The sequence below is a fragment of the Mirounga leonina genome, unplaced genomic scaffold (assembly GCF_011800145.1).
Source record: "Mirounga leonina isolate KUSES-001 unplaced genomic scaffold, KU_Mleo_1.0 Mir_173, whole genome shotgun sequence".
In the NCBI taxonomy this organism is placed as follows: Eukaryota; Metazoa; Chordata; class Mammalia; order Carnivora; family Phocidae; genus Mirounga; species Mirounga leonina.
This window is the reverse complement of record NW_023270447.1, coordinates 83,320,955-83,345,046: the sequence shown is the minus strand read 5'-3', so window position 1 is coordinate 83,345,046 and position 24,092 is coordinate 83,320,955. Positions and strand designations below refer to the sequence as shown.

Sequence of the window (24,092 nt, the reverse complement as noted above, 5' to 3'; positions counted from 1 at the left end):
ATCCATGCATCCATCCACACACGCATCCATCCACGTGGCCATCCATGTATCCATCCACACACGCATCCATCCCTCCCCCTCTCCCTCCCTTCTTCCAATAGCTGCTTACTGGGCATGGGTCAGGCCCTGTGTCCAATTCAGTAAAGGGGGGAACCCTCATCTTCCAAGAGTTCACTGCTCATCAGGGAGAACCACAAAGAAGCTGGTGCCACCATACCATGGAAAGTTGGCCCAATGAGGAAAGTCCAGGATTTTATGAAAACCCAAAGCCGTAGCTTCCAGAGGGATCAGGGAGGGCTTCCCCGAGGTAGCGACAGCAGGACTGGGAACTGAGAGAGGAATTCCAGGCATCAGTCAGCAGGAGGTGTGAGTGAAAAGCAACCTAACAGAGGGAACAGCACAAGCAAAGGCCCAGAGGACAGAATGTGTGGTCCCAGCGTTGGGTCTGAGGTGGGGGAGTGAACGGGGAGGCCAGCTAGGTGACCAGGGACCAGGGGGGAGAGTCAGAGTTTGGACTCTGAGTGCCCCCTTGATTCTGAGCCCTGCCAAGTCAGACAGCATGGGGGGCATCTGCTTTAGCTCCCCCAGGACCCAAAGATTCCCGAGGCCGCTGGGCCCTACAGGGCGGCGGCAGTCCAGACGGCTTACTTTTCCTAGAGTGAAGTCAGAGCACAAGCCGCCCAGGGTCAGGAGGAGAGGCCCAGAGGAGGGAGCTGTCCAGTTCTTCAGCCCTTCTCACACACCAGCCGCAGGGCCCTGGGCACCGGGAACCCCAGTCTGGTGAACCCCAGAGACATGCTGGAAGATCGTGACAGTGAAGTGTGAATGGGCATGGTCAGGGCACGTTGGAGGAATCCATAGACCGGGGGGTCCCTGGGTCCACCACCAGCCCGGAGCCCTTTGTCTGGGAGCCAGTCCCCCCAGGGAAGGCTGGTGAAAAGGGACCAAGCTGATCCCTCTACAGGTTGCCATGAGTGATGTTTTGTAGGTGACACTCGTTGCCTCAGGGGCTGGGTGGACCCACAGAAGACAGCCCCTCATGGAAGAGCCGCATTGTTGGGCCCCTACTCCATGTCAGGAAAGCGGGGGTCTGGGATATACAAACTAGGCAGCTGCTAGGGGTCTCACCCAGCCCTCCACCCCCAGAAGCAGGCTTCTCCCCATTTCCCAGAATGAAAAGCCAAGCCCCCGATGGACAGGGCCAGAGAACCCGGGGCTCACTGGCCAGAACTTCTCCTTATACCAGCACGCCGGGGTACCCCCAACACCATGGATACTCGCTCCTTGGGACCTCTGCGTGCTCCCCCACCCCCAGCTGACCCACTGTCTCCCCCCTCCCCACAAGGCCCTCCAGGAGCGCCGCGCCCGCTGCGAGACACAGAACATAGACCCCGTGGTCTGGACCAACCAGCGGGTGCTCAAGTGGGTGCGGGATATTGACCTGAAGGTGAGGGGCTGGTGGGCGGGGATGGGCTGGGGGTGACTCACAGGCATCTGCAAATCCCATGCACATTTGTGTGTCCATTTTGCATGAGGCAGCGTTGTTGCCCAAGCTGGTGAGAAAGCCTGCCTCCTGTTTCTCAGGAAGAGGGAGCACCCACCCCACCCCTACAATAGGACCCCCATTCATGATGGCTTTCTCCCAGCAGGGGTGGAGAGGCTGGGCTGTCCTCTGAAGCAAGGCTGAGGTTGAATCCAGGCTCATCTCATTGGACAAGTTTTTATGGGCTGCCTGCCAAGATCTGGGGATACATCAGTGACAAAATAGTCTTAGTCACTGTCCTCATGGCCCTAAAAGAGTGGGGGGTTCCCCCTGAGCCTTATACTAACTGGTCCCCAGGGGAACAAGCCCTTGCTGTTGGGGGCATGTCCCCACTTGGAGCTGAGGGCACCTCAAGCCAGCCGGGCAGCTCCTCAGGACACCTCAGGACAACAGGGTGGTCCTCACAGCCTAACAGGGCAGGACACCAGGGCAGACCTGTCAAGTAACAGGGAGGCCCCCACCGCAGGCTAACCAGCCTGTGCCTTGCCCTCAGGAGTATGCGGACAACCTGACCAACAGCGGCATCCATGGTGCCGTGTTGGTTCTGGAACCCACGTTCAACGCCGAAGCCATGGCTACTGCCCTGGGCATCCCCAGCGGGAAGCACATTCTCCGGAGACACCTGGCAGAGGAGATGAGCGCCATCTTCCACCCAGCCAAGTGAGTGTGGGCTGCTGGCTTCGGAAGCAGGTGATCCTGACTTCCCCCTGGCCCCCTCACTTCCTGGATCCCACTTCTTCCCTACAACACAGTGGCCTCCTTTTATAGATCAGGAAACAGAGGTTCCAAGAAGAAAAGTGCTTTAGCCTGAAGGTCATAGTTGAAAAAGAGGTGGCCAGTCCAGGCAGGAAATGCTGTGGAGACAGAGGTTTGGATGCAGGGATGAGCATACTAATGGTGCTCATGGTCCAGATGCGCAGGCCATGTCAGCCTACCTACCCCAGGCTCCTCGTCTGAAAAGTAACCAGAGAGAAAGCACCTGGACAGACAAATTAGGCCCCCTCTCTGGGGATTCTCTCCTTAAAATATTTGCAGTTAAGCTAAAGTCACCATTTATTAGACACTTGTTATGGGCACTAATTTCATCCTCATGACAATACCAAGAAATCGGTGTCACTATCCCTCCTTTATAGATGGAAATACTTATTCAAAGGGGCAAGGTACTTGCCCAAGGTCACACAGCTAGTAAGGAGCAGAGCCTAGATTTGTCCTTTGCTCTATTAATATGGCATATTACGTTGATTTTCATACGTTGGACCAACCTTGCATTCCTAGGATAAATCTCACTTTATCCTTTTTATATGTTGCTGGACTAGGTTTGCTAGCATTTTGATGAGGATTTTTTGCATCTATATTTATAAAGGATGTTTGTCTGTAGGGGCTTTTTCTTGTGATATTTTTGTGTGGTTTTGGTATCAGAGTAATACTGGCCTCATAGGATGAGTTAGGAAGTATTCTCTCCTCTTCTGTTTTTTGTTTTGTTTTGTTTTTTTAATTGGAAGAGTTTGTGAAGGATTGGTGTCCATTATTCCTTAAACATTTGGTAGAATTCACTGGTGAAACCACATGATCCTGGGCTTTTCTTTGTGGAAAGGTTTTGGTTTTTCGTTTTGGGGGGGGGGGTTGGTTTTTTTCCTACATCAATTTTATTTGTTACAGATCCATTCAGATTTTCTATTTCTTCTTGAATCAGTTTGAATAGGTTTATATCTTTCTAGAAATTTGTCTGTTTCATCTAGGTTAACTAATTTGTTGGCATACAGTTAGTTGATTTTATAATCATTTCCCTATAATCTCACTTCTTTCTGTAGAGTTGGTAGTACTGTCTCTTCTCTCATTCCTGGTTTCAATAATTTGAGTCACTCTGTAATTCTTGATCAGTCTAGCTAAAGCTTGGTCCATTTTGTTGACAGAACTCAGGTTTGAATCTGAGGCTCTCTGAGTCAGAACCCTGAGTGCTGAGCCCCCAAACCACATGAAGCCTCAGAAAGCATCTGGGCTACACCCCCATGTTATACAGAAACTGAGGCTTGGGGGGTGGGGAATTGTGCATCCGTGGCAACAATCCAGAAGTCTTGAACTGCCCTGCCCCATCGGCAGGCTAATACCCAAGTGATTCTCAAAGTGAGGTCCACAGAGCCCTGCAGCAAAATCATTGGTACTCTTGTGAAATGCAGATCCCCTGGCCCAAACTCAGATCCCCAGGACCAGTATTTACTGGGAGAGCCCAGGAATCTACATTTTGGGCATTTTGAGGTAGTTTTATGGAGACCAGAGTTTGACAAGATCCCTATTCCTTGAGCCATAACCCAACAGGTGCAGGAAAGAGGCTTTTCTCCTAAGAATTGTCCACCCTCCCTGACCTCCCTTCTGAAGCCATGTGACCTGTAATGGCCTTAATATATTCTGAGCCCTAGATAGGTAGCACGAGCTAAACATTAGCAGGCATTCATGTATCTGATTAAACCCTTGACCACCCCCAAGGTCACAGGTGCATTAAGGACTATCTAGGATTCGTGGGTGAGCACTGGGGACGTTTCTCGTGGGACACAAATAGAGTAGGTTCTTATGTTGTTGGCAGGCCAGGGAGTCCCTTAAGAATGAGATGAAAGCAATCCTTCCAATATGAGGACAAGGAAGAAGAAAGTGGACTCGGTCCTCTCATTTTACAGACAAGGATCTGAGCTGGTCAGCCAGGGCACGGAGAGGCGATGTCTGTCCATGGCCCATGTGCCAGTTCTCCTTGGAGCCTTTGCTGAGAACTTGCCACAGACCATGGGAAGAGATTTTAGTCAACTTGGGGGAAACAGAATTTCATGGGTTTTTAAGAAATTTTAGAGACCACCCCTATTGGTGCAAGAGTCCCTAGCTAAGTGAAACACCAGTGGAGACAGTGATCCCCAGGCCTGGTTAATATCACCACGATATTTAACCACATGCCCAGGATTATATTAACCAGGCTCTTCAGGCTTTGCCCCAAGACATCTCTGCAGTGGTCCAAGCGGTCAAGCTGCCCCGTCCACGGCCCTCTTGCTCCCTCTCGTGTTGCTGACTTCAGCTTTCTGGAGAGAGAGGGGGCAGGGCAGGTGGTACTGGCCCTTTAGGGTGAGTGCTTCCAGAAGGCTCTGATGGGTTGGAAAGATTCAGATGGAGAAACATCGACCATTGAATAGCTATCAAGGGCTAACCCAAGACTCCATCCCAGACTGAATCCAAGGCTGGGGGAGCCTGATGGAAAGATAAGGCGAAATAATGCATAAAGCAATTGGGAGAGGAACCCAGGCATGGTGAAGCACCCAACAACGCAACTACTATCAATTATTTTTCCAAACCCACTACCAGCACCTCCGTGGCTGCCGCTCTTTCTTCCTCCACAGGGAGATGGCTGGAATGTGGGTTCCAATCCTGACTATGCTGCTTTCTACCATGTTAGACACAGCAGGTGATTTCAGCCCTCTGAACCTCAGTTTCTCATCTGTAATATGGGAATATAAGTCCTCCCTCCCTGCAGCTTTGTTAACAGGATTCAGGGAGGCAAACTGTTATGCAGTGCACCGGACACAGACCCCCCACAACAACTGATAGTTCGTGCCCCCCAACTTCACACGAGCACTGGAGTATCTCCATGACGTGCTTTCCTCTGGAACTGGTTACATGGGGCCTCCCTTCCTGTCGATGTGCTCCATCTTTCTCCTTAGCATTTCAGTGGGGAAGAGCAATTCCTCTATGAACTCTGAAAGATTTTACCATCAAGCACACAGAGTAAGAGGCCTTGTCATGTCTCCCACCTCGGTGGCTGGCAGGCTTCCCAAGCTGCAGAGTCGGGGGAGGGGATTCTCCCGGGGTGGGGGGCACACTGGGATTTTCAGGCACCCATGACAAGGTGATGTGTTATGACATTCTGTCCACCCAACCCCGAGCAGTCATTGAAATGTGAGCATAGAGACCAGGCACTGGGGTGGTTCAGGGGTGGTCCCATGTAAAAAGGAGCCACAGCAGGGCCTTTGGGGGCTCAATTCTGGCTCCTCCATCATTATCCTCTCTGTGATTTTAAGCAAGAAATTTGCCCCCTTTGAGCCTGTTCCCTCAACTTGAAATGGGGATAATCACTCCTTCTCAGGGTTTCTGGAAGGGTTCAAGGACCTCAACTCCGTCCTTACAGCAAGAAAGCAGGCTATGACAACATGTAAACTAATGGGCATGTCTGGGTTCCAATAAAACTTTATTTGCTAAATCAGTCGGCTGGCCAGCTCCAGCCTGCAGGCTGCAGTTTGCCAAATCCTAGTCTAAGAGAAGCCTTTGATGCTTTAACACAAGGAAGGGAGTAATGGGGTCACTTCAGGCAAGAAGTCAATGGTGGGGGTGGGGGACACAGATTTCAAATGCAGAGTGGGGAAAATTTTCCTGGTGCTTCTCAAGTCATGCCAGTGAGCTCAAATGTGGGGATTCTCCCATCCAGTCTTCCCTTCCTGGTAAGGTTTGCCGCACGCTGGAGGGGGAAGAGCGCGACCTTGGAGTCTCACAGACTTGGATTCAGATCTTGGCTCTGCTGCTTGCAGCTGGGTAATCCTGGGCAAATCGCTTAACCTCTCTGAGCTGCCCCCCTTTTGCCCCAACTGTCATGCAGGGATGTTGTGAGGATTGCTTTCGTAAAGTGCTTAGCACGGCGGGGGGCGGGGGGGGCACACAGGAGGTCCGCAGTAAATCACAGCGGTTATGGTCATTGTCACCCATGTGAGTATGCCCGTCTCTGGGGGGCGGCAGCTGACTCAGTATGGATCTCTCCCCAGCTCCTCAGGCATCCGGGAGGCCGAGCGTTTCGGAACACCCCCAGGGAGGGCCTCCAGCATCACCCGGGCGGGGAAGGAGGAGAACAGCGGGGGTATCAAGTACAAGGCTGGCCGGGTAAGTCACTGGATGCCTTCACCTGTGAGTCCTGCAGCCCAGGGAAGGTCTTGTTGTCATCTGGGCCCATGGCGGCCCCTCCCAGCTCCTCTCTTGGCCTGTGGAGGAGGACCGATGGGCCAGGTCACAGGTGCAGCCAGGAGGGAGGAAGCAGCCTCCAGTTGACCCGCATGATGCTTAAGCCCCTGCCCCCACCCCCCAGGCTTAGAGTAGCATCTCGAAGTGGAGGTCTCACCTGCCCACATCAGAATCACCTGGCCAGTTGCTTACCAGGCAGATTCTGGGACCCACCTGGGTCTCGAAGCCAAGGGCCTCAGGGGTGAGGGGGAACCCTACATGCAGCCAACCTGCCCAGACTCTGAGAACCACTGACTTAGCTTTTGAACTTTGGTGATCTGACCAATAGCAGCAGATTAGCCTCCGGTCTATGAAAGTGCATGCAGTTTGCCTGTGTTCACACAGACTCAGACTGACCCAGATTCCTAAATGGAAGTGTGTAGGCACAGATGGGAGAAGTGGATAATCCAAAAATTCTTCTGTTCATTCAGCAAACACTTTTTGGACACTGACTGTGTTTGAGGCACAATCCTGAGCATGAATGGGAATAAGCATGAATAAATTCCCACCCTTACTCTTACGGTGCACTCAGTCTAGAACACGCAGTCTCGAATGGGGTGAAAATGGGTTCTTGGGGGAGGGGCAAACCTGTCACTCTCTCTCTCTATGAAGAACAGGTATACATATGGGACATTAACAGAAGCACGGTGTATCTGTGGTGTGAAAATTTCATGGTGGCGGTGTCATTAGGGGGATATATCTTAAAAGGCTCCTTTTTTTTTTTGAAGATTTTATTTATTTATTTGAGAGAGAGAATGAGATAGAGAGAGCATGAGAGGGGGGAGGGTCAGAGGGAGAAGCAGACTCCCTGCTGAGCAGGGAACCCGATGTGGGACTCAATCCCGGGACTCCAGGATCATGACCCAAAAAGGCTCCTTTTTTAAGGTGGCAACATTGAACAAAAGGTTGAGGAACACTGGTCTGGAAACTAAAGCCATCGAAGAAATAAAGCAGTACAAAGCGCTATCAGGATTATTCTCATGGAGAGATGTTCAAAATAAGAGATAAATGCATACTGAGAGCCTAATGCATATAACCACAATAGCTGCCCTTGGCAAGCACCACGCTGTGTGCTTTACAGATCTGATTTCTACTCTTTACAACTCCTCTGGGAGAAAGGAATTGCTGTTCTCACTTGGAACCTGAGAAAATGGGGGCTCAGAGAGGGCAGGTGACTGGTCCGGGGTCACACAGCTGGGAAGTGACAGAGCAGGGATCCAAACCCTGGTTTGCGAGTCTCCACAACACCTGCTCTTTCTGCCACACCAGGAGGTGCTAGAATATTTCTTCCTGACCTGGGAACGCAGTCAGACTTCACGCCCGTGCTCAAACATTCTCACCTCTCCTCCATCGTACCCATTCTCAACTCTCCTCCCGCTGAGGAGGGAGATGCGAGACTTTTGAGGACAATCAGAAAGACTATATTTGTCCTCACCCTTAGCAACCGACCAGTTCCTTCAGTTGGGAACATGAAGCTCTCTCCTAAGGTTAGCTCACAAAATCCTCTCAGTGCTCTGGGCAGCAGAGTATGATTACTAATAGGAGGGGCACAGAGAGGTTAGACAAGTCGCTTAAGGTCACACAGCAATTAGAACGGGGGACCCCACATGCCCCAGATCCCAAACACTCAGTTCCTCTTCTCTTCTCCCCACCCTTCCATCTCATTTCTCTCTTCTCAGCTGCCCCTGGGGAAGATAGGAAGGGGCTTCAGCAGCAAAGACCCCGATTTTCATGACGACTATGGCTCTCTTCAAAATGAAGACTGTGGAGACGATGATCCCCACGGCAGGCTGGAGCAGTGCCGTCCGGAAGGCTACAATGGCCTCGAGGTCACCAACGTGTAAGGAGCGGACGCCCCACCAGACCCAGCATGGACACCCCCACCGAGGATGAGTAGCCCGACGCTGCCACCACTGTACCTAGGGACCGTGGGCCGAGGATGCTCCCCTGCCCCCAGGCAAAACCCCAGCAGACTACTGCGGTTTCAGATGGGGGCTCCAGGGAACAAGGAGGCACCAGCCTGCCTGACTCGAGCTGGTTGTGCACCTTCCTGCTCGGTGGAAGGACCTGTCAGCCCAGCCTCTCTGTCACCTGGGCTCCCCCTCAGAGTGACTGTCAGCCACTGAGCAGTCCAGGCGGTCCCTGGAGCCTTGAACTGAGCTGCCAAGGTGGGAGGAGGCCGGCGGTTCCCCCAAACACTCTCCCCAGAAGGAGCAGGCGGGACTCCAACCAGACACACAGTGCTGGGAGCCAGCAAAGCCTGAGGCTGACCAGTGGGCCCTTCTGGCCAGCCCGGTGGAGCTCTTGCCTCCAGTAGCCATGCCCCCCATGACTGAGAACTCCGGTTCTGACTTGGGTCACTGAATCTCTCTTGGGAGAATGCACAATGGGATGGTCATTCCCTGCTACCCTAAAAGCTGTGTGTCGCATGGGGCTGGACATGTAGAAAAGCTATTTGCCTTCTCTTCCCATGAGTGGCTGCACTGGGTGGAGGCAGGTGGATGATCCAGGCAGGGGCGGATAAAGAGATGGATAGGTTATATGCACTAGGCTCTCAGTATGCATTTATCTTGGTAGTGGCATTTCCATTAAATGCAGATTTCCTGTCATCAGGATAAAGGATATCCTGAGGATAGGAGTGGGGATGATGGACTTAGGTCAGTGACAACCAAGAGTGACGGTGGGTTTGGGATTGGGAGCAGGGAAATACTTGTCATTGTTGACCCAACAGACATTTGTTGTGATTTCTCGGTCACCTGAAACAGGTGTGCACATCAGTGCCCTCATTGAGGTGAATCTTGCAGAGAAAGTCATCAAGGTGGTGGAGAGAACCCCCAGCCCTTTTCCTGACTCTGCCACTGTTCTGCTATGTGGCTTCTTCCCAGTGGCCCCACCTCTCTGTGCCTCAACGTCTTCATCTACAATACTCCAGGTTCCCTCCCAGGGATGCTATGAGAATTAACACTTGCTAATGTCTATAACACACTTTGTAACCTCTCAGGAGACAGGTGGGAAGGTATGGGGACAGAAGAAAGCACCCGATTTCCCATTTATGACACAGAACTGACATTGAACTAGTCCCTCTGCAACTGTGTTCTGGTTGGGGCCACGTGCAAAAGGAGGACAAGGAATGTCTAATGTTCAGACTCTCTAGAGCCCCCAATAAGGCTTGACCAAAGAGAGAGAGAGAAAAGTCCACGTACACCACCCTGGAAAATCGTTCCAATTGATGTGTTCAGGATTGAGTCTGTTGACCTCGGTGCTGAGTGATGATTTGGGAGGGATGAAATGCATTGGGGTTCTACGGACACTTGGGTTATCAGAGAGAATCTTTTGTCGGGACCACAACATTGAAGCCATTCGCCCAAGAGTCAGTGAGAGGTCTGAATTCCCAAGACTTGAACAGGTAGGTGTCAGCCTCTGAGAACCATCAAAGCACATGTTCTTCAACCCAATGAACCGTTTCCCCTCATAGGAAAAGCCTAAACCGAGGCCTGATGAACTTGAGAATGATTCCTCCCCAACGCCGAAGACCATGGTTTTCTCTCTGACCTTAGGATAAGCACAGCTTTTCTTGCCCCTGGAGACCAAACACCTGGATGGTGGACAAGTGGATGGCTCCCCTTTCATTTGACTATTTAGCCTCCTAGGGTCACATCTCCAATTCCAGGGCCTGAGGGAGAAGCTCTGGTATCTAACATGACTTTGCTGAGGTTCCAAACTCCAGGATCTTAATGACATGCAGCCACACATGGCGCCTGAAGATGCAGAGCCCACAGCCTGGAGGGGGGCTCCCCTCTAACCTGATGCCACAGGTCCCTCCCAAGCCAGCATCCAGGCTGGGTGACCCAGGACCCCAGGATCTGCCTCTTGGAAGCAGCAAACCAGGCGGGAAATTATTCCCACAGGGTGAGGGAGGATGGCACGAGGGGGCCCACATGCAGCTCTGACTATTTAAAGCCAACATTTGTCAGAAATGAAGCTGGCACTCCCCCCCCATTCATTCCCATTGGGGATAAGATGGGCAAGTGGACAATTTGGGGGGTTACTGGTAGGGATGACATTGCCCCCCAGATTTGCAACACTAGGCCAGCAGGCCTGGGGCAACATGGACAACGTCGAAAGCACCTTTCAGTCCAAATGGTACCCTAAGGCACATTCTCTCCCGCCCGATGCTCCCACCCTTGGCAGCCAGCTGAGTGTTTGGAACTGGCTTTTCAACACGAGGACAGGTTGGTTGATAAATTAACAACCTCCACACAGAGTCAGATCAGGTGAGCTTTGTCTGCTGAAAAAAAATCCCAGACGTCAGCCCTGCTTCAAGGGTGGGCAAGAAGAGCAGGGGTGCAGAGGGACTTAGCAGAGAGATTCTGGTAGTGAACTGACTAAGGCTGACGGAGCGGCCACCTACAGAACAGTGACCTGCCATGTCCTGTCCAAAGGGCCCGAGTTGTGGTCTTGGGCCTTAAAGGGTGATAGGGCTTCCAGACCTGGGAAAGCATGAACGTGCTTCTTGGAGAGGTGTCCTCTGCGCCCGTGGGTGCTAGCCCCTTAAGAAGAGGTAGTTGGTGCCAGAGGTTGGGGAGAACCCCAGTAGGCAGAGACACCCCGTATTTCTCCGAGAAGCTGGGGGCCAGAGCCCTCAGAAGGCACCTGCCCAGCAGACTCTCGGCTTTCTGACCCCAGACCCCTCTGAAAGGCCCCTTTGTCATTAGCTGCGCAAAGCTTCTCTCCTAGAAATCTGTCTGTCTGTCACCAGGGCCCGGGCTCTAGGAGGCAGGAAGAAGCCACATGAAAACCTGGAGCAGATGCGGGAGAAGGGAAGGGGCCTCCGCACAGCCCAGCCGGCACGGGAGGGGGGGGCGGGGGGTGCTCAGAACAGTGACCTCATATCTTGAGGCATCGAGCAGGGCTGCATGCGACAGAACAGGAAGATCTGGCAGGACGAGACTTCGGTGTCCGCTGCGGGGGCACCTGGAGCCCTCTATTTCTCCAAGCCTAGCCCGCCCCACTTCCCGTCGAAACCTGTCCGTGCGGGCACCACCTCCTCCAGGCTCTGGCGGGCTCCCGGCAGTGGCCCGGCGAGGAACAGAAAGCCTGGGGACACAGCAACTTCCGAAGCCAGCATTATTACAGACGGCTGGCTGGCGAGAAGAGTTTCCCAACACAGAGGCAGCTGTGGTTACAAAGGGAACAAGGTTATCCATGAGCAGAGGTGATGTCCCTGGCCTTTCAGTTGCTTGTCACAGCCCCGTGTCTTCCCAGGGGTAAATTTTAACACTGTAACAATAAATACTACTGCACAGCGCTCGACTGATCAGCCTGTTCCTCTCATTTAATCTTGCCAACAGCCGCTTTGAGAGAGATTACCGACCCATTTCCTAGATGGGGAAACTGAGGTTGGGGAGGTGGAGGAGCTTACTCGGCTCCATAAAGCTAAGAATTCCCAAGGCAGGGACTCAGACTCAGTCATCTGCCTCCCAACCCCAGGCTCATCCGACCCCACTGCGAGCTTCCTACCCTGCCGTGTCGGTGATCCCACCCCCACCCCCACCTCCCAGCATAGGATCTACCTCACCAGGTGGCATCGCTCAAAGTGGAGTTCAGATGCGCCCTGTCCTGCTGGAAAAGTCTGGGGCCTATCCTCCCGATGCCAGGACCCCGATGCCGGGAGGGAAGCATCTGATAAGTGACCCCTCCCTTAGCATCAGTCGCTTGCCCATGTCACTCCTCTCGGGGTACTTATTTTCAGACGGCCAGAACAGATCTCCAGTGATTGTGTCAGCCTGCCGTGACGAAACATCACGGACTGGGGGCTTACACAACAGACACTTGTTTTTCCCAGTTCTGGAGGCTGTGCGTCCGAGATCCAGGTACCAGCTGATGCCGTTCTTGGTGAGGGCTCTTCCTGGTTCACAGAAGCTCACCCGTGGCCGGGGAATTGATTGCAGACAGTGGTAATATGGGGGGGGTGGGGACTCCCGGGGGACCCTTGAACTGAGACCTAAGTTCTGAGGAGCCAGCCCCGCCAAGACCCTGGGGGAAGAACATTCCAGGCCGTCAGAACTGAGCTAGTTATAGTGGTGAATGAAGTCCTGCCCAGCCTCTGCCCTTGCAGACAGTCCAGGGGGGAAAAGAGACACAAACCAACTACTCGAGCAATGTGAGAGTGTAACCATGACCAGTCTTGAGAGCAGAGGTAGCTCGTAGTTGGGAGGGCTTATCACATGGGCATTTAATGTAGTCAAGGGGAGGTGAGGCCTGAATAGAGGAGAGTTCAGCAGGTGAAGAGGAAAGGGAAAAGGATTCTGGATAGCCAGGACACCATGTGCAAAGGTCCTGTGGTAGGAGGGCCAGAATAAATTAGGCTGAAAAAGGGCCCACATGGCTGGGAGAGAGAAGTGAAGGGCTCATCTCCTGAGAGTGCTGGAGGGACCTGCTGGGTTCCTGCCCATCTGTGTCACCCTGATTGCAAGCAGTGCTGCCTAACTGGACATGGAGTCTCCACCTTTTGCAGATGGGTCCCTCTTTCCGCTTGCTCTAGCTTGTGGCTAAATTGGGCTCCTTGGGTCACAGAATGACACAGTGGGCCCACGAGGTGGCACCAGGGCTGTGAGGGCAGAGCTGACCTGAGGCCAACAGAGGTGTGTCAGGTGCCTCTTTCATGACCCCAAGTAGAAATCTGAGATGTCTATATGAAGCTGTGCTGGTCAAAAGAGGACCTGGTAGTTCTAGCAGAGTCTCGGGGTGGATTCTCGTTGGCTCAGTTGGATGGGGTCTCCAGCCTACCAGGGGTGAGGGCAGCCCACCGGGTCCAATGTCCTGAGGGATGAGTGTCCACGGCTCTTAGGGGACTCTGGCAGAGGGGTGCTTTAATGTGGCCCAAAGGCTTTCTCCTTCCCTGATAGAGGTCTCCTCTCCCTAGCAGTGGGGCAAGAACGGATCCCAGGGGAGACGACCCCCTGATATTCACAGAGTGAAAGAAACTTGAGTCCCAGTACCCGGCAGCTCACAGAAGCACCAGTGACAGATTCAAGGATTCAAGGTCGGACCCAGAGGTCAGACCTAGTAACAGACAGCCTTGACCAGACACGTGCCCTGTCCTTTGCCACAGGGTTTCTCAACCTCGGCACCATTGACATTCGGGACATACTTTATCAGGGGGCCTGCCCTGTGCATTGCAAGATGTTCAGCAGCATCCCTGGCCTCTACTCAGTAGATGCTGGTATCACCCCCACCATCCAGTCATGACAATTCCCACATTTTTCCCGACATCACCAAATGTCCCCTGGGGAGGCAGAATCACACCCCCCCCCATCTGAGAATCACAGCTGGATGTGTTTTTGCCCTTGAATCCCACCCCCCCCCCAGCAACTCCTTCAAGTAGGCATGGCTTTTCTCATCTGACAGATGGGGAAACTGAGGCATGGGGCGGTTACATAGATTCCCAGTACGGGATTCCCAGTAAGAGTTTGCTAGCGCAGCCATAACACAGTGGCTTAAACATTGAAATTTAATGTCTCACAGTTCTAGAGGCTAGAAATCCAAGATCAAGGTGCCAGCAGGGTTGGTTTCTCCTGAGGCCCCTTTCCGTGGCATGTAGACGGCTGTCTTCTCCCGGGGTCCTCACATGGTCTTCCCTCGGCCCCTGTGTCCCCTCTCCCTCTTCTTATAAAGACACCAGTCATACTGGATTAGGAGTGAGTGGGAGCGGGGAGCAGACTGGCTCTTGGCAGAGTCTGGGCTCAAAACCAATGGCCTGAGGCTGGCCAGTCACACCCAGCTTTTTTTTTTTTTTTTTAAGATTTATTGGACAGAGAGAGACCCAGTGAGAGAGGGAACACAAGCAGGGGGAGCGGGAGAGGGAGAAGCAGGCTTCCTGCGGAGCAGGGAGCCCGATGCGGGGCTCGATCCCAGGACTCTGGGATCATGACCTGAGCCGAAGGCAGACGCTTAATCGACTGAGCCACCCAGGTGCCCCCACAGCCAGCTGTTTACAATAAAAAATTCCTAACGCCAAATGTTCCCCGGGCAGAAAAGCCTTCCTCTATACTAAGTACGACATTGGAAGCTGGATCCGCTCCCTCTGCCTGGCAGAAAATTGCTCTGTCAATTACAGGGTTGAAAGCAACCCCTCGAGCTCCTGACTTAGAACAAGGTAATAATTTAGGGACTAGAACGGTCTGGTTGAGTGAGTTCCTATAATAGCTAATCTCACACCACACGCCCATCATGCCCATTTTATTAAAACACAAACAAACAAACAAATAGGAAACAGCATAGGTTTGGGACACTCGCCCAAGACCTCATAGAAAATTCGTGACAGCAGCTGAGGTGCCGCCCTCCTTCCTCTTCCAACCCCGCTGGGAGTCGCAGAACAGGCCGGGGACTCTGTCCCTGCAGGCTCGGCCACAGACCCAGGCTATGTGGTCCGAGGCCAATTCCTTTCCAGGTCTGGGCCTCCCTATCTCTGCTGAGCATGCTTTCCCCTCCTCGGCCAGCCTTGGAGGATTGCTCCACCTTCACTTCTGGGGGTGGGGCTGATGGGGGGGCTCCCCTTGCCCTCTCCACCTCCACTACCTCCATCCCCACCCCCACCCCCACTCGTGCCTTCAGGGAGGTCACAGGATCCTGGCTGGACCTATTCCAGCCCTGTGGGCCCCAAGGCCGTGCAAATGGCCCCAGGAGTAGGCGCTGAGGTCTGAGAGGGGACAACCAGAATGCTTTTACCCAGATGGTTCCAAACAGGGACTGCTAGCTTAGCTCTCCCTTTCCTTTTGGATCGTGAGCCGTAAGATGTGCCCCTGAGTTGCAGGCTGCCGTGTCCCTGCCACAAGAGAACGGGACCAACCCAGGGCCAGAGTACAAGACAGTTGAAGGCCGCAGGGAGGATCATATATTCTCTGGATCAACCTGTCGCTGCCAGATCCACCCTTGCTTCCTGAGACCCTAACCCCCCGCCCCACTCACCCCTCTTTGCTTCCCTGTATGAGTTTGCTAGCGCAGCCATAACAAAGTGGCTTAAACATTGAAATTTAATGTCTCACAGTTCTAGAGGCTAGAAATCCAAGATCAAGGTGCCAGCAGGGTTGGTTTCTTCTGAGGCCCCTTTCCGTGGCATGTAGACGGCTGTCTTCTCCCGGGGTCCTCACATGGTCTTCCCTCGGCCCCTGTGTCCCCTCTCCCTCTTCTTATAAAGACACCAGTCATACTGGATTAGGACCCACCCTAATGGCTTCATTTTAACTGAATCACCTCTTTAAAGATACTGTTTCCATGCACAGTCCATTCTGAGGGTGAGGCTTGCAACATGTACATTTTGGGGGGACACAGTTCAGCCCATAACACTCTCCCCCATTCACCCCCCCCCCGGCCTACTTAAGTCAACATGAATTGGGTTTCAGTCTCCTGACCCTTGAGCCTCCATTAAGCTACACGCTATCCACCGGGCTTGACCCCAAAACGCCCCTGTCCCTTCTCCTAATCTCTACATATGCCACCTACCTGTGTGCGCGCACACAGCCTCCCCTCAACACGTCAAACCCTCTATCTGCACTACACAGAACAACATAGAAGGATGAAATGATTTTTAAATCTTTTTTTTTTTTTAACTGACCTAATCTTCCCAGCTAGAGCTGCACCCTCCCTTGAGCCTGTGACATTGCGTTTGTGGGGACGACACTGCCCTGTGTCTCCTCACTACCACACCACCATCTGGACACCCCAAGGGATGTCACCCCTCTTTTGGTTTCCTGATGGCGTTTCAATGCCACTCTGTTCCGCGGCCAGGCAGGACCACTCCGGCTCTAGCCCGCCGTAGCGGTCAGTCCGGAGCCAAGAGGATGGAGCCAATGTCATCCTGACAACACTGAGCCCAGAGCACCCAGAGCAGGGCTCTGTGGGGGGCCCCACGGAGGCAGCCGGCATGCAGCACCATCCATGCGAGAGCCGGGGACGAGTCTCTGGCCTCAAGTGATGGACAAAAAGAAACACATAACATGGAAGCCGGTGTGAGGGGAAAAAAACACACAAGGCAAGGGGAGAAGACAGCAGGAGATGCTCGGGAGGTGGGCACGGCGCCAACAAGGCGGTTCTTTTGCTCCTTCCCTCTCCGGAACCACCCGTGGCTCTGGTTTCGTGGCCTCTTAACTCCGTGAACTCTAGCGTCAGAGTCATCGGCAGCCTTGGACTGACTTGTTAAAGATGCCAACCCCCTTCACAGAAGCACCCAGAGTGTGGGGGGTGTGGGGTGCAGTCTGCATTCGTGGGAAAAAGCAACCTGCAGCATCACCAAGATTGATCTTCAGACCCACGCAGAATGTTCCTCTGAGGCTGGATTCCCCAAGACCACCCTATTTCTGCCACATCCACAGACCTGCCCCATAAATACAGGCCTGATGTCTCAGTCCAGCTGGCTGCCCCCTTCTCGTTGTGTCCATCATCCTGGTTGGCAGGAGGGGCGAAGGAGCTCTCCGGGGTCTTTCTTATAAGGGCACTCATCCCATCCATGACGGCTCACCCTCATGACCTTTTATCTCCACTTTACAGACGCAGGAAGAAGTTTAGACACTGGCCTACGGTTACACAGTTGGGAGTAGTAAAAGTAGGACTCGAACCCAGATATTAACACTATGTTATAACCTCCCCTAACCTAGGTATTATGCTTCTAGTAATATGACCAAATATAGCATCAACTTTTTAAAAAAATCCATATCCCACAGTTGTCTCATTTAACTTGTGGCCAGCTGAGTCAGTGGTGTTGAAGTCAAGTTGCCCTTGGGAGTTACTAGGGGAGTTGCGTTAAGAATTTGGATTCCCAAATCCTATCCCAAACCTAGTAGTTTAGAGGTAAAGCCTGGAGATCTATATTCTAAAGCTAAACTGCAGATTTTCAGGACTCAGAGTTTCTGATGCAGTAAGTGTGGCACAGGGCTTGAACATTCATATTTTTTGAAACCTCCTTGGGTGAATCTATGGCACATCCAGCAGTTGGGATCATGGCCCCAGGATAACCAAGTCCAGTATAGATGGGTCTCGAGCCATTATAGCTCCCAGTCCCACCCACCCACCACTAGATGGCGTGAACCTACGTCCCTTGCCAGCCCAACCCAGCTCTACCCAGGAAGGAGCAAACCAACCCAGACCACCCAGCGATCCCCACCCAACAGGCACAGCTTCCTGAGGCAGGTGCCCCTCATTGTCTCTGCCCCTCCCTGCAGCCCAAAGAGGGTGGCTCTTGATGGGGGAAATGTCTTTTGTTTTTGTTTCCCCGACATCAGGCAAAAACACATCTTCAGTGGGACAGGCAAAATTTGGAAGCTGGGCTTGGGACAAATTGGAATACCTGTTGGCCCACCCAGATTCCCTCCCAGACAGGACACCCAGATCCTGACGGGCACAGTGCTGGCAGTGAGCTGAGGACTGGGGCCGATGCTAACCCAGGCTCCAACAGTTTCCCTCCCTCTGAGGGACCCCAGGTGGGTGGCCCCGGGAGCAGGACATTTGCTGGGAGGTAGCTGGGAGCAGACGTTGTTCCCAGGCAGAGAAGGCTATAAACCAGCCCCGCGGGACCATATCTGACTCTCCAAGAGATTCAGATACACAGATGGGGCACCGGAAGCATGGCCATAAACTTCACCTTGTCCAGCCACCTGCCTCATCCTCACGTTCCTAGACAACAAATGAGCCTTCCTCCTGGTCCCTGGGCACGCCGAAGAGGGCCTCTCACCTCCAGTGCTAGGTCACAACAGGGATGATCAGGCAGCCAGGTGTGAGGAAGGGGCGACCCTCGGCTCAAATGAAGACAAATGCATGGAAGGACTCTATGGTGAGCAGATCAGTGGGCCCCCGGAAACACCCACGCCCCTCATCCCCAGAACCTGGGGCCATGTTAGGTTACATGATCAAAGGGGGATTAAGATCACTGATGGGATTAAGGCTGCTACTCGGGTGATTTTAAAATAGGGAGGTGATCCTATTCTAGGATTGCCTTCTAGGTGGGCCCTGTGTAATCCCAAGGAGTCTCAGAAGTGGGCGAGGGGGACAGAAGAGGAGAGTGCAGGGAGATGTAATCACGAGGCCGTGTCCGAGAGATGCTACTGGGCTAGCTTTGCAGACTCTGGAGGCAGGGGTCACTAGCCCCAGAGCTCCAGAGCCTCTAGGAGCTGGAAAAGACAAAGCAACAGATTCTCCCCTGGAGCCTCGAGGAAGGAATGCAGCTCTGCCCACACCGAGATTTTTAGCCCAGGGAGGCCTGTGTGTGACGTCTGTCTGCAGAACTGAAAAATGATACATCGTGTTGTGTGAGGCATCACGTTTGTGGTGTTTGTTAAGCAGCCCTGGGAAATGACGGGGCAAGGCCGCATAGCCGGCTCATCCCACTTAACCCTCTGCTCAGCCCCAGGGGAGCGGGGGGAGGGAAGCAGCCTCTGTTTTACAGAAGAGGTTCAGTGAGGTTGATTAATGTGTGGTTTCACGTTGTGGGGTAAGAGGAAAACTTGACGTCAAACTCCGCTCTGCCAGACCCCAAAGCCGAGATCTTTCTGATGCCCCGATGGCAGAGCCATGTGCCCCAAGCATGGCTCCCGTCAGCCCCACCTCCTGGTGTTCACGCTCTGGTGAAACCCCCTCCCCTCCAGTGTGACTTGCTTCTAAGACTAGAATCCAGCAAAAAGGATGGGATGTCACTCCTAACGTCAGGTTACAACGAGATCCTCAATTCGGCTGAATTGAGTACGGGACGTACTTCTAGATGCGACGCTCACTCATATCAGGCTTCCCCTCCTGCTAGATCAGCCTCTGGGGAGATTCAGCGCCCAGAGACCTGCCTTCAAGGTTGGTCCCACCACTTCCTACCTGCATGACCTTGCCTAGACAATACCCCAACCTCAGTCACCTTGTTTAGAAAAGGGGCATGAGATTAGGTGTGCCTTTCTCTCCCTGGGTTGTTGGAGGGATTGGATGAGACCCAGGCGAAGGAGTATCCTGAGGGGCAGAGTCCTTCCAATACCACTCTTGTCATGTAATAGTCACGGCTGGGCTCGTCATGCCCCCCGTGCACCACACCTCGGAAGGGGAAGTGGTTCTAGCTGGGAGGGGGCAGGTGGAGGGGGAGAAATAGTATGGGGATCTATCTGGAATAGAAGTAAATCATGCTGTGAAGTTCACGTATTCATTCATCACCTGCTTATCAAGTGTCAGCAATGAGGAAACAAATGGGACGTGGTCCCTCCCCTCGAGGGGCTTACGTTCTACCGAAAGAAGACATGTGAGCAAACAAATTCCCTGAAGAGTAACAGGAGCTCTCGTGGGACACCCGAGGCACAGAAAAGGCCACAAAAAGGGTGCCCCAGCCCCCCCCCCCCACCCCCTACCCCCCACCCCACAGTTCTGTGCCTTTGCCCAGAGGTGCCTACTCTACAAAGGCCCATCCCAACGTCCTCGTGGCTCCTCTTAAGAAGTGAGGCCCTGGGGAGCACCTGGGTGGCTCAGTCATTAAGCGTCTGCCTTCGGCTCAGGTCGTGATCCCAGGGTCCCGGGATCAAGCCCTGCATTGGGCTCCCTGCTTGGCGGAAAGCCTGCTTCTCCCTCTACCACTCCCCCTGCTTGTGTTCCCTCTCTCGCTGTCTCTCTCTGTCAAATAAATAAATAAAATCTTAAAAAAAAAAAAAGAAGTGAGGCCCTGGTCATTAATGTTTATACCACACAGGACATGAGGCTGCTGAGCTGTCTGGCACAGCCCTGAGTGGGCAGCAGTGACCTGTGCCTAATTGCCCCCTCAGGGCTCAGCTAAGGGGTACAGTTGGGCCATGGGCTGCAGGCTCAATTATGTACATCAACCACGGGGGATTGTCATTATCAGGACTGCCCCTCCCCCCTGCCACCTGACAAATGTGTTTTATCACACACCACCCATTTGCTGTACTAACATTGTTCTGGTTCAGGAAATAATCGGACCTGGAAGACAGAAATATGCCCCAAACATACAGATTAAGAGGGAGATGTAAATATTTTTCTATTGATACAAAGTCTATTAACTCTGCAATTCGTTTTTAGTTTTTCCCATCCATAATCATAGATAAGTAATATAGGTGAAAAGTTATTCATATAGTTATTCATATAGTTTTACAGTTATTCATAGGAGTTGAACAAATACTTGTGGGCTAGCCTGGAAAACCACCTAGGCTTTAATAACATCGTTGCTATAAGAAAACAGATTTGATTCCCGGTTCACGCACCTATCAAGGCACCTTTGGAATGTAAGCAGCTGGTTGGGTATGGACTGGCCAGCTCCCATAAAGCTTTCTTGACTATTTCAATCAGGAGCATTCAGGGTGCAGTCATCACTGGTAATGCCATTGGGTAAATAAGGAGAGAATACTTTTTTCTCCCCCAGGAGGCCATCCCGTTAAGTCAGAACAAGGGGCAAGATCTAATTTAAAACCTTCCAGGGAAAAAAGATAGCACAAATTTCACAGGAAAATGAGATTATCAAAAATTTAAACCAGAGTCCTTCTAAAGGCGCTAGGGCAATTTTAAAGATTCATAGATTCATAAAAGAGACGTTGGATCAAGTCCCCGCTGCCAAGTGGTGAAAGAGTCCTGAGAGATTTGTCCCGTCAGCCTTCAGGAGACCAGCAGGTGCACCCAGACCAGCCTCCTCTAGCCAGGAGCAGTCTTATGTGTTGACCTCAGGGTACCAAGCTGTGATGGAAAGCAGGGCCCTGGTTCAGGGGTCCTCGAGCATAGGAAACACCTGAATGGATGTTTAAAATACAGATGCTCCCTAGACACACTGAGCTAACTAAGGGGTTCTTAATCCTGGAGGGGAGGCACAGTAGAAGCACCTGGAATGTGCTTTCCACCCTAATGTTAGGGTCACACCCCCGGAGATTACTATTCAATTGGTCTGAGGTGGGGCTCATAGTTCCTCTTTAAAAGGTGTTCCTAACAGGCAGCCAAGATTGAACACCACTGATTTTTTCATCCAACTTCCCACCCAATATAAGAGTTTCCCGGGACGCCTGGGTGGCTCAGTCGGTTAAGCGTCTGCCTTCGGCTCAGGTCATGATCCCAGGGTCCTGGGATCGAGTCCCGCATCGGGCTCCCTGCTCCGCAGGGAGCCTGCTTCTCCCTCTGCCTCTGTCTCTCTCTCTGTCTCTCATGAATAAATAAATAAAATCTTAAAAAAAAAAAAAAAAGAGTTTCCCAAGACAACTTGACAGATGTATCTAGCTTAAGTTCCCAGACATCCCCCCCTCCTTCTTGCTGCTGAGACCAGAGCAAGCCCTATGTAAATGCTGGCTGCCATTTTACTATCATCATTTGTATTTGGTCATTGCTGCAAGTTCAGCTCACCTGTCCCCGAATCCCAGGGGCCAGGACCCCCTCTGGTTTGGGTGGAGCATGGGAGCTAGGCTAAGCCAATCAGAGTCATGTTTCATTCCCCTTCCTGCCCCCCACCAGGTAACCTACTTCTTGGTTGGGAAATTTAAGGTGTGAGAACTAACAGGGTCATGTGTATAAAGATTTTAGCACAGTACCTGGTAAGCCCTAAATAAAGATGGTAACTGGTGCCCCTTAAAAACAATGGTTAATTGTCTGTTTTCCCAGTAGCTTCCTCTATGCTAGGCCTTAGTGTAAGTACTTCAGTAACACTAACCCATTTAATCTTTCTAATAACCTCAGGAGATCGGTAACATTATCCCACTTTTCAGGAGAGAAACCCCCAAAACCTGCCACGTGAGATTGAATTATTAGCCATTATTCTGGAATCAGCCTCCCCTTCAGGCCTGACTGTTGTCTATTCCTTCAACAAACATTTAACTGAGCACCTGCTAGATGCCAGGAACTGTTTTAGGCACAGGGGATAGTGCACTGAGCCAGAGAGTCCCCGGGGGTCCTGGAGTTTACATTTTAGTGGAAAAGACACCAATAAGGAGGGAATCAGTAGCAGAAACCAGCTCCTCTGGGCTTTTGCAAAAGGGAACTTACTGGAGGTGGCCCTCAGGGCATCAATCAAAGGATGGACTTGGTCAGATTCAGATCCAGAGGAGAAGCATCTGATTGGCCAGGCCTGGGTCACGTGCCCACCACCGTGGCCGCAGGAGGGCAGAGCTCCCAATTACCTTCCTCTCTACCAGACCTTGTCCAGAGATGAGTAATTCCCCCAAAAGGACATCAGATGGGTGGGGAGAAAGGAGAGATGGATGCTAGGCAGGCAGAAAACAAGCATCTGTGACCCCAGCCCTCGACTATTAAAAGACACAATCTTCCACTTGGACCCGGTCCCCGCTCTGAGCTGAAACCCTGTTCCCCACTTGGGACTTGGTTTCCATCAACCTAATCCTAGGTCTGTATGACTCTAGTGCTGAAAGCTACAGTAACCCAGCCATACGGGGGACCAAGCCTCTGTCGTGTGTAGGAGAAGCGGGTTGTATACCTCAGGGTCCAACTAGAGAAATAGAACCAACAGGAGACATATGTGGAAATTTATTGCAAGGAGTTTGGCCAGCTGGCAAGTCAAGCCTGAGCTCAGTAGGGCGGGCCATGGGGAAGGGCGGGCTAACACTCTGGGGCAGGGGGCAAGGCAGCCATCCCTAAAATCCACAGGTAGGATTTATCCTTCATCAGGGAAACCTCAGCTCTGCTCTTAGGGACTTTCAACTGATTAGATTAGCCCTACCCAGATTATCTAGGATAACCTACTTTACTTAAAGTCAATCATTCCGGACTTTGATCTCATCTATACAATACTTTGGCAGCAACACCTAGATTAACATTTGACCGTGTAACTGAGGGCAGAACCTGGCCAGGTTGACACATAAAAGTGTCCATCATACAGAGGTGACCTCACTAAGCCTCCGAGAACATGGAGCATGTTTAGACAGAATAAAGGAAAATTTAATGCCCAGTTCAGTTCAAATTTCAGACAAACAATAATTTTTTCGAATACATATAGAAGAGAGCACAAGGAAGGAAGGGAGGGAGGGAGGCAAAAAATATCCTTTAAAAGCCCTCCTACATATAAAGACTTGAACTCAGAAGCAACCCCGGGAAGAAATGGGGCACACAAGGACCCTTGGCCCCTCTCATTCACTAACCAGCCATGCATTTGGAGAATATTTATTGAGCACCTATTATGTGCTAGGTAAAAAAAGCTATAGCTAACATTCCCATAGTGAGTGTGTGTGCCAGGTTCTGCTGCGTTTTTGCTTATTAGTTCATTTAATATGCACAAATCAATGGGGTAGGTATCATTCTTATTTTATAATGAGGCAACAAAAGCAAAAAGACTAAGAAATGGTCCACAGTCCCAGAGCAGGTAAAAGGTAGACCTGGGATTCGAACCCAGGCAGACTGGTTTCAGAGCTCATGATCCTTGATTGCCTGTGTATTAGTCAGGGTTCAAAGCAGCAGAACCAGTAGGCGATTTTCTATATATCTAAAGGGAGGGAGGGAGAGAAGGAAGGATGGAGGGGAGGAAGGAAGGAAGGAAGGAAGGAAGGAAGGAAGGAAGGAAGGAAGG

At 52.1% G+C, this 24,092-nt stretch overlaps 1 protein-coding gene across 2 annotated transcripts in view; it reads left to right on the top strand.

Moving 5' to 3' along the window:
- KAZN (kazrin, periplakin interacting protein) overlaps positions 1–11,895 on the top strand; it is a 1,036,992-nt gene extending 1,025,097 nt beyond the window's left edge. For both annotated transcript variants that reach the window (XM_035019741.1, XM_035019742.1), the window contains 4 exons: positions 1,346–1,447; positions 2,037–2,203; positions 6,334–6,448; positions 8,245–11,895. In XM_035019741.1, coding sequence (XP_034875632.1) covers positions 1,346–1,447; positions 2,037–2,203; positions 6,334–6,448; positions 8,245–8,409 — 549 coding nt within the window. In that variant the 3' untranslated portion in view covers positions 8,410–11,895. The remainder of the gene's footprint in view (positions 1–1,345; positions 1,448–2,036; positions 2,204–6,333; positions 6,449–8,244) is intronic.
- Positions 11,896–24,092: the final 12,197 nt, after the last annotated feature.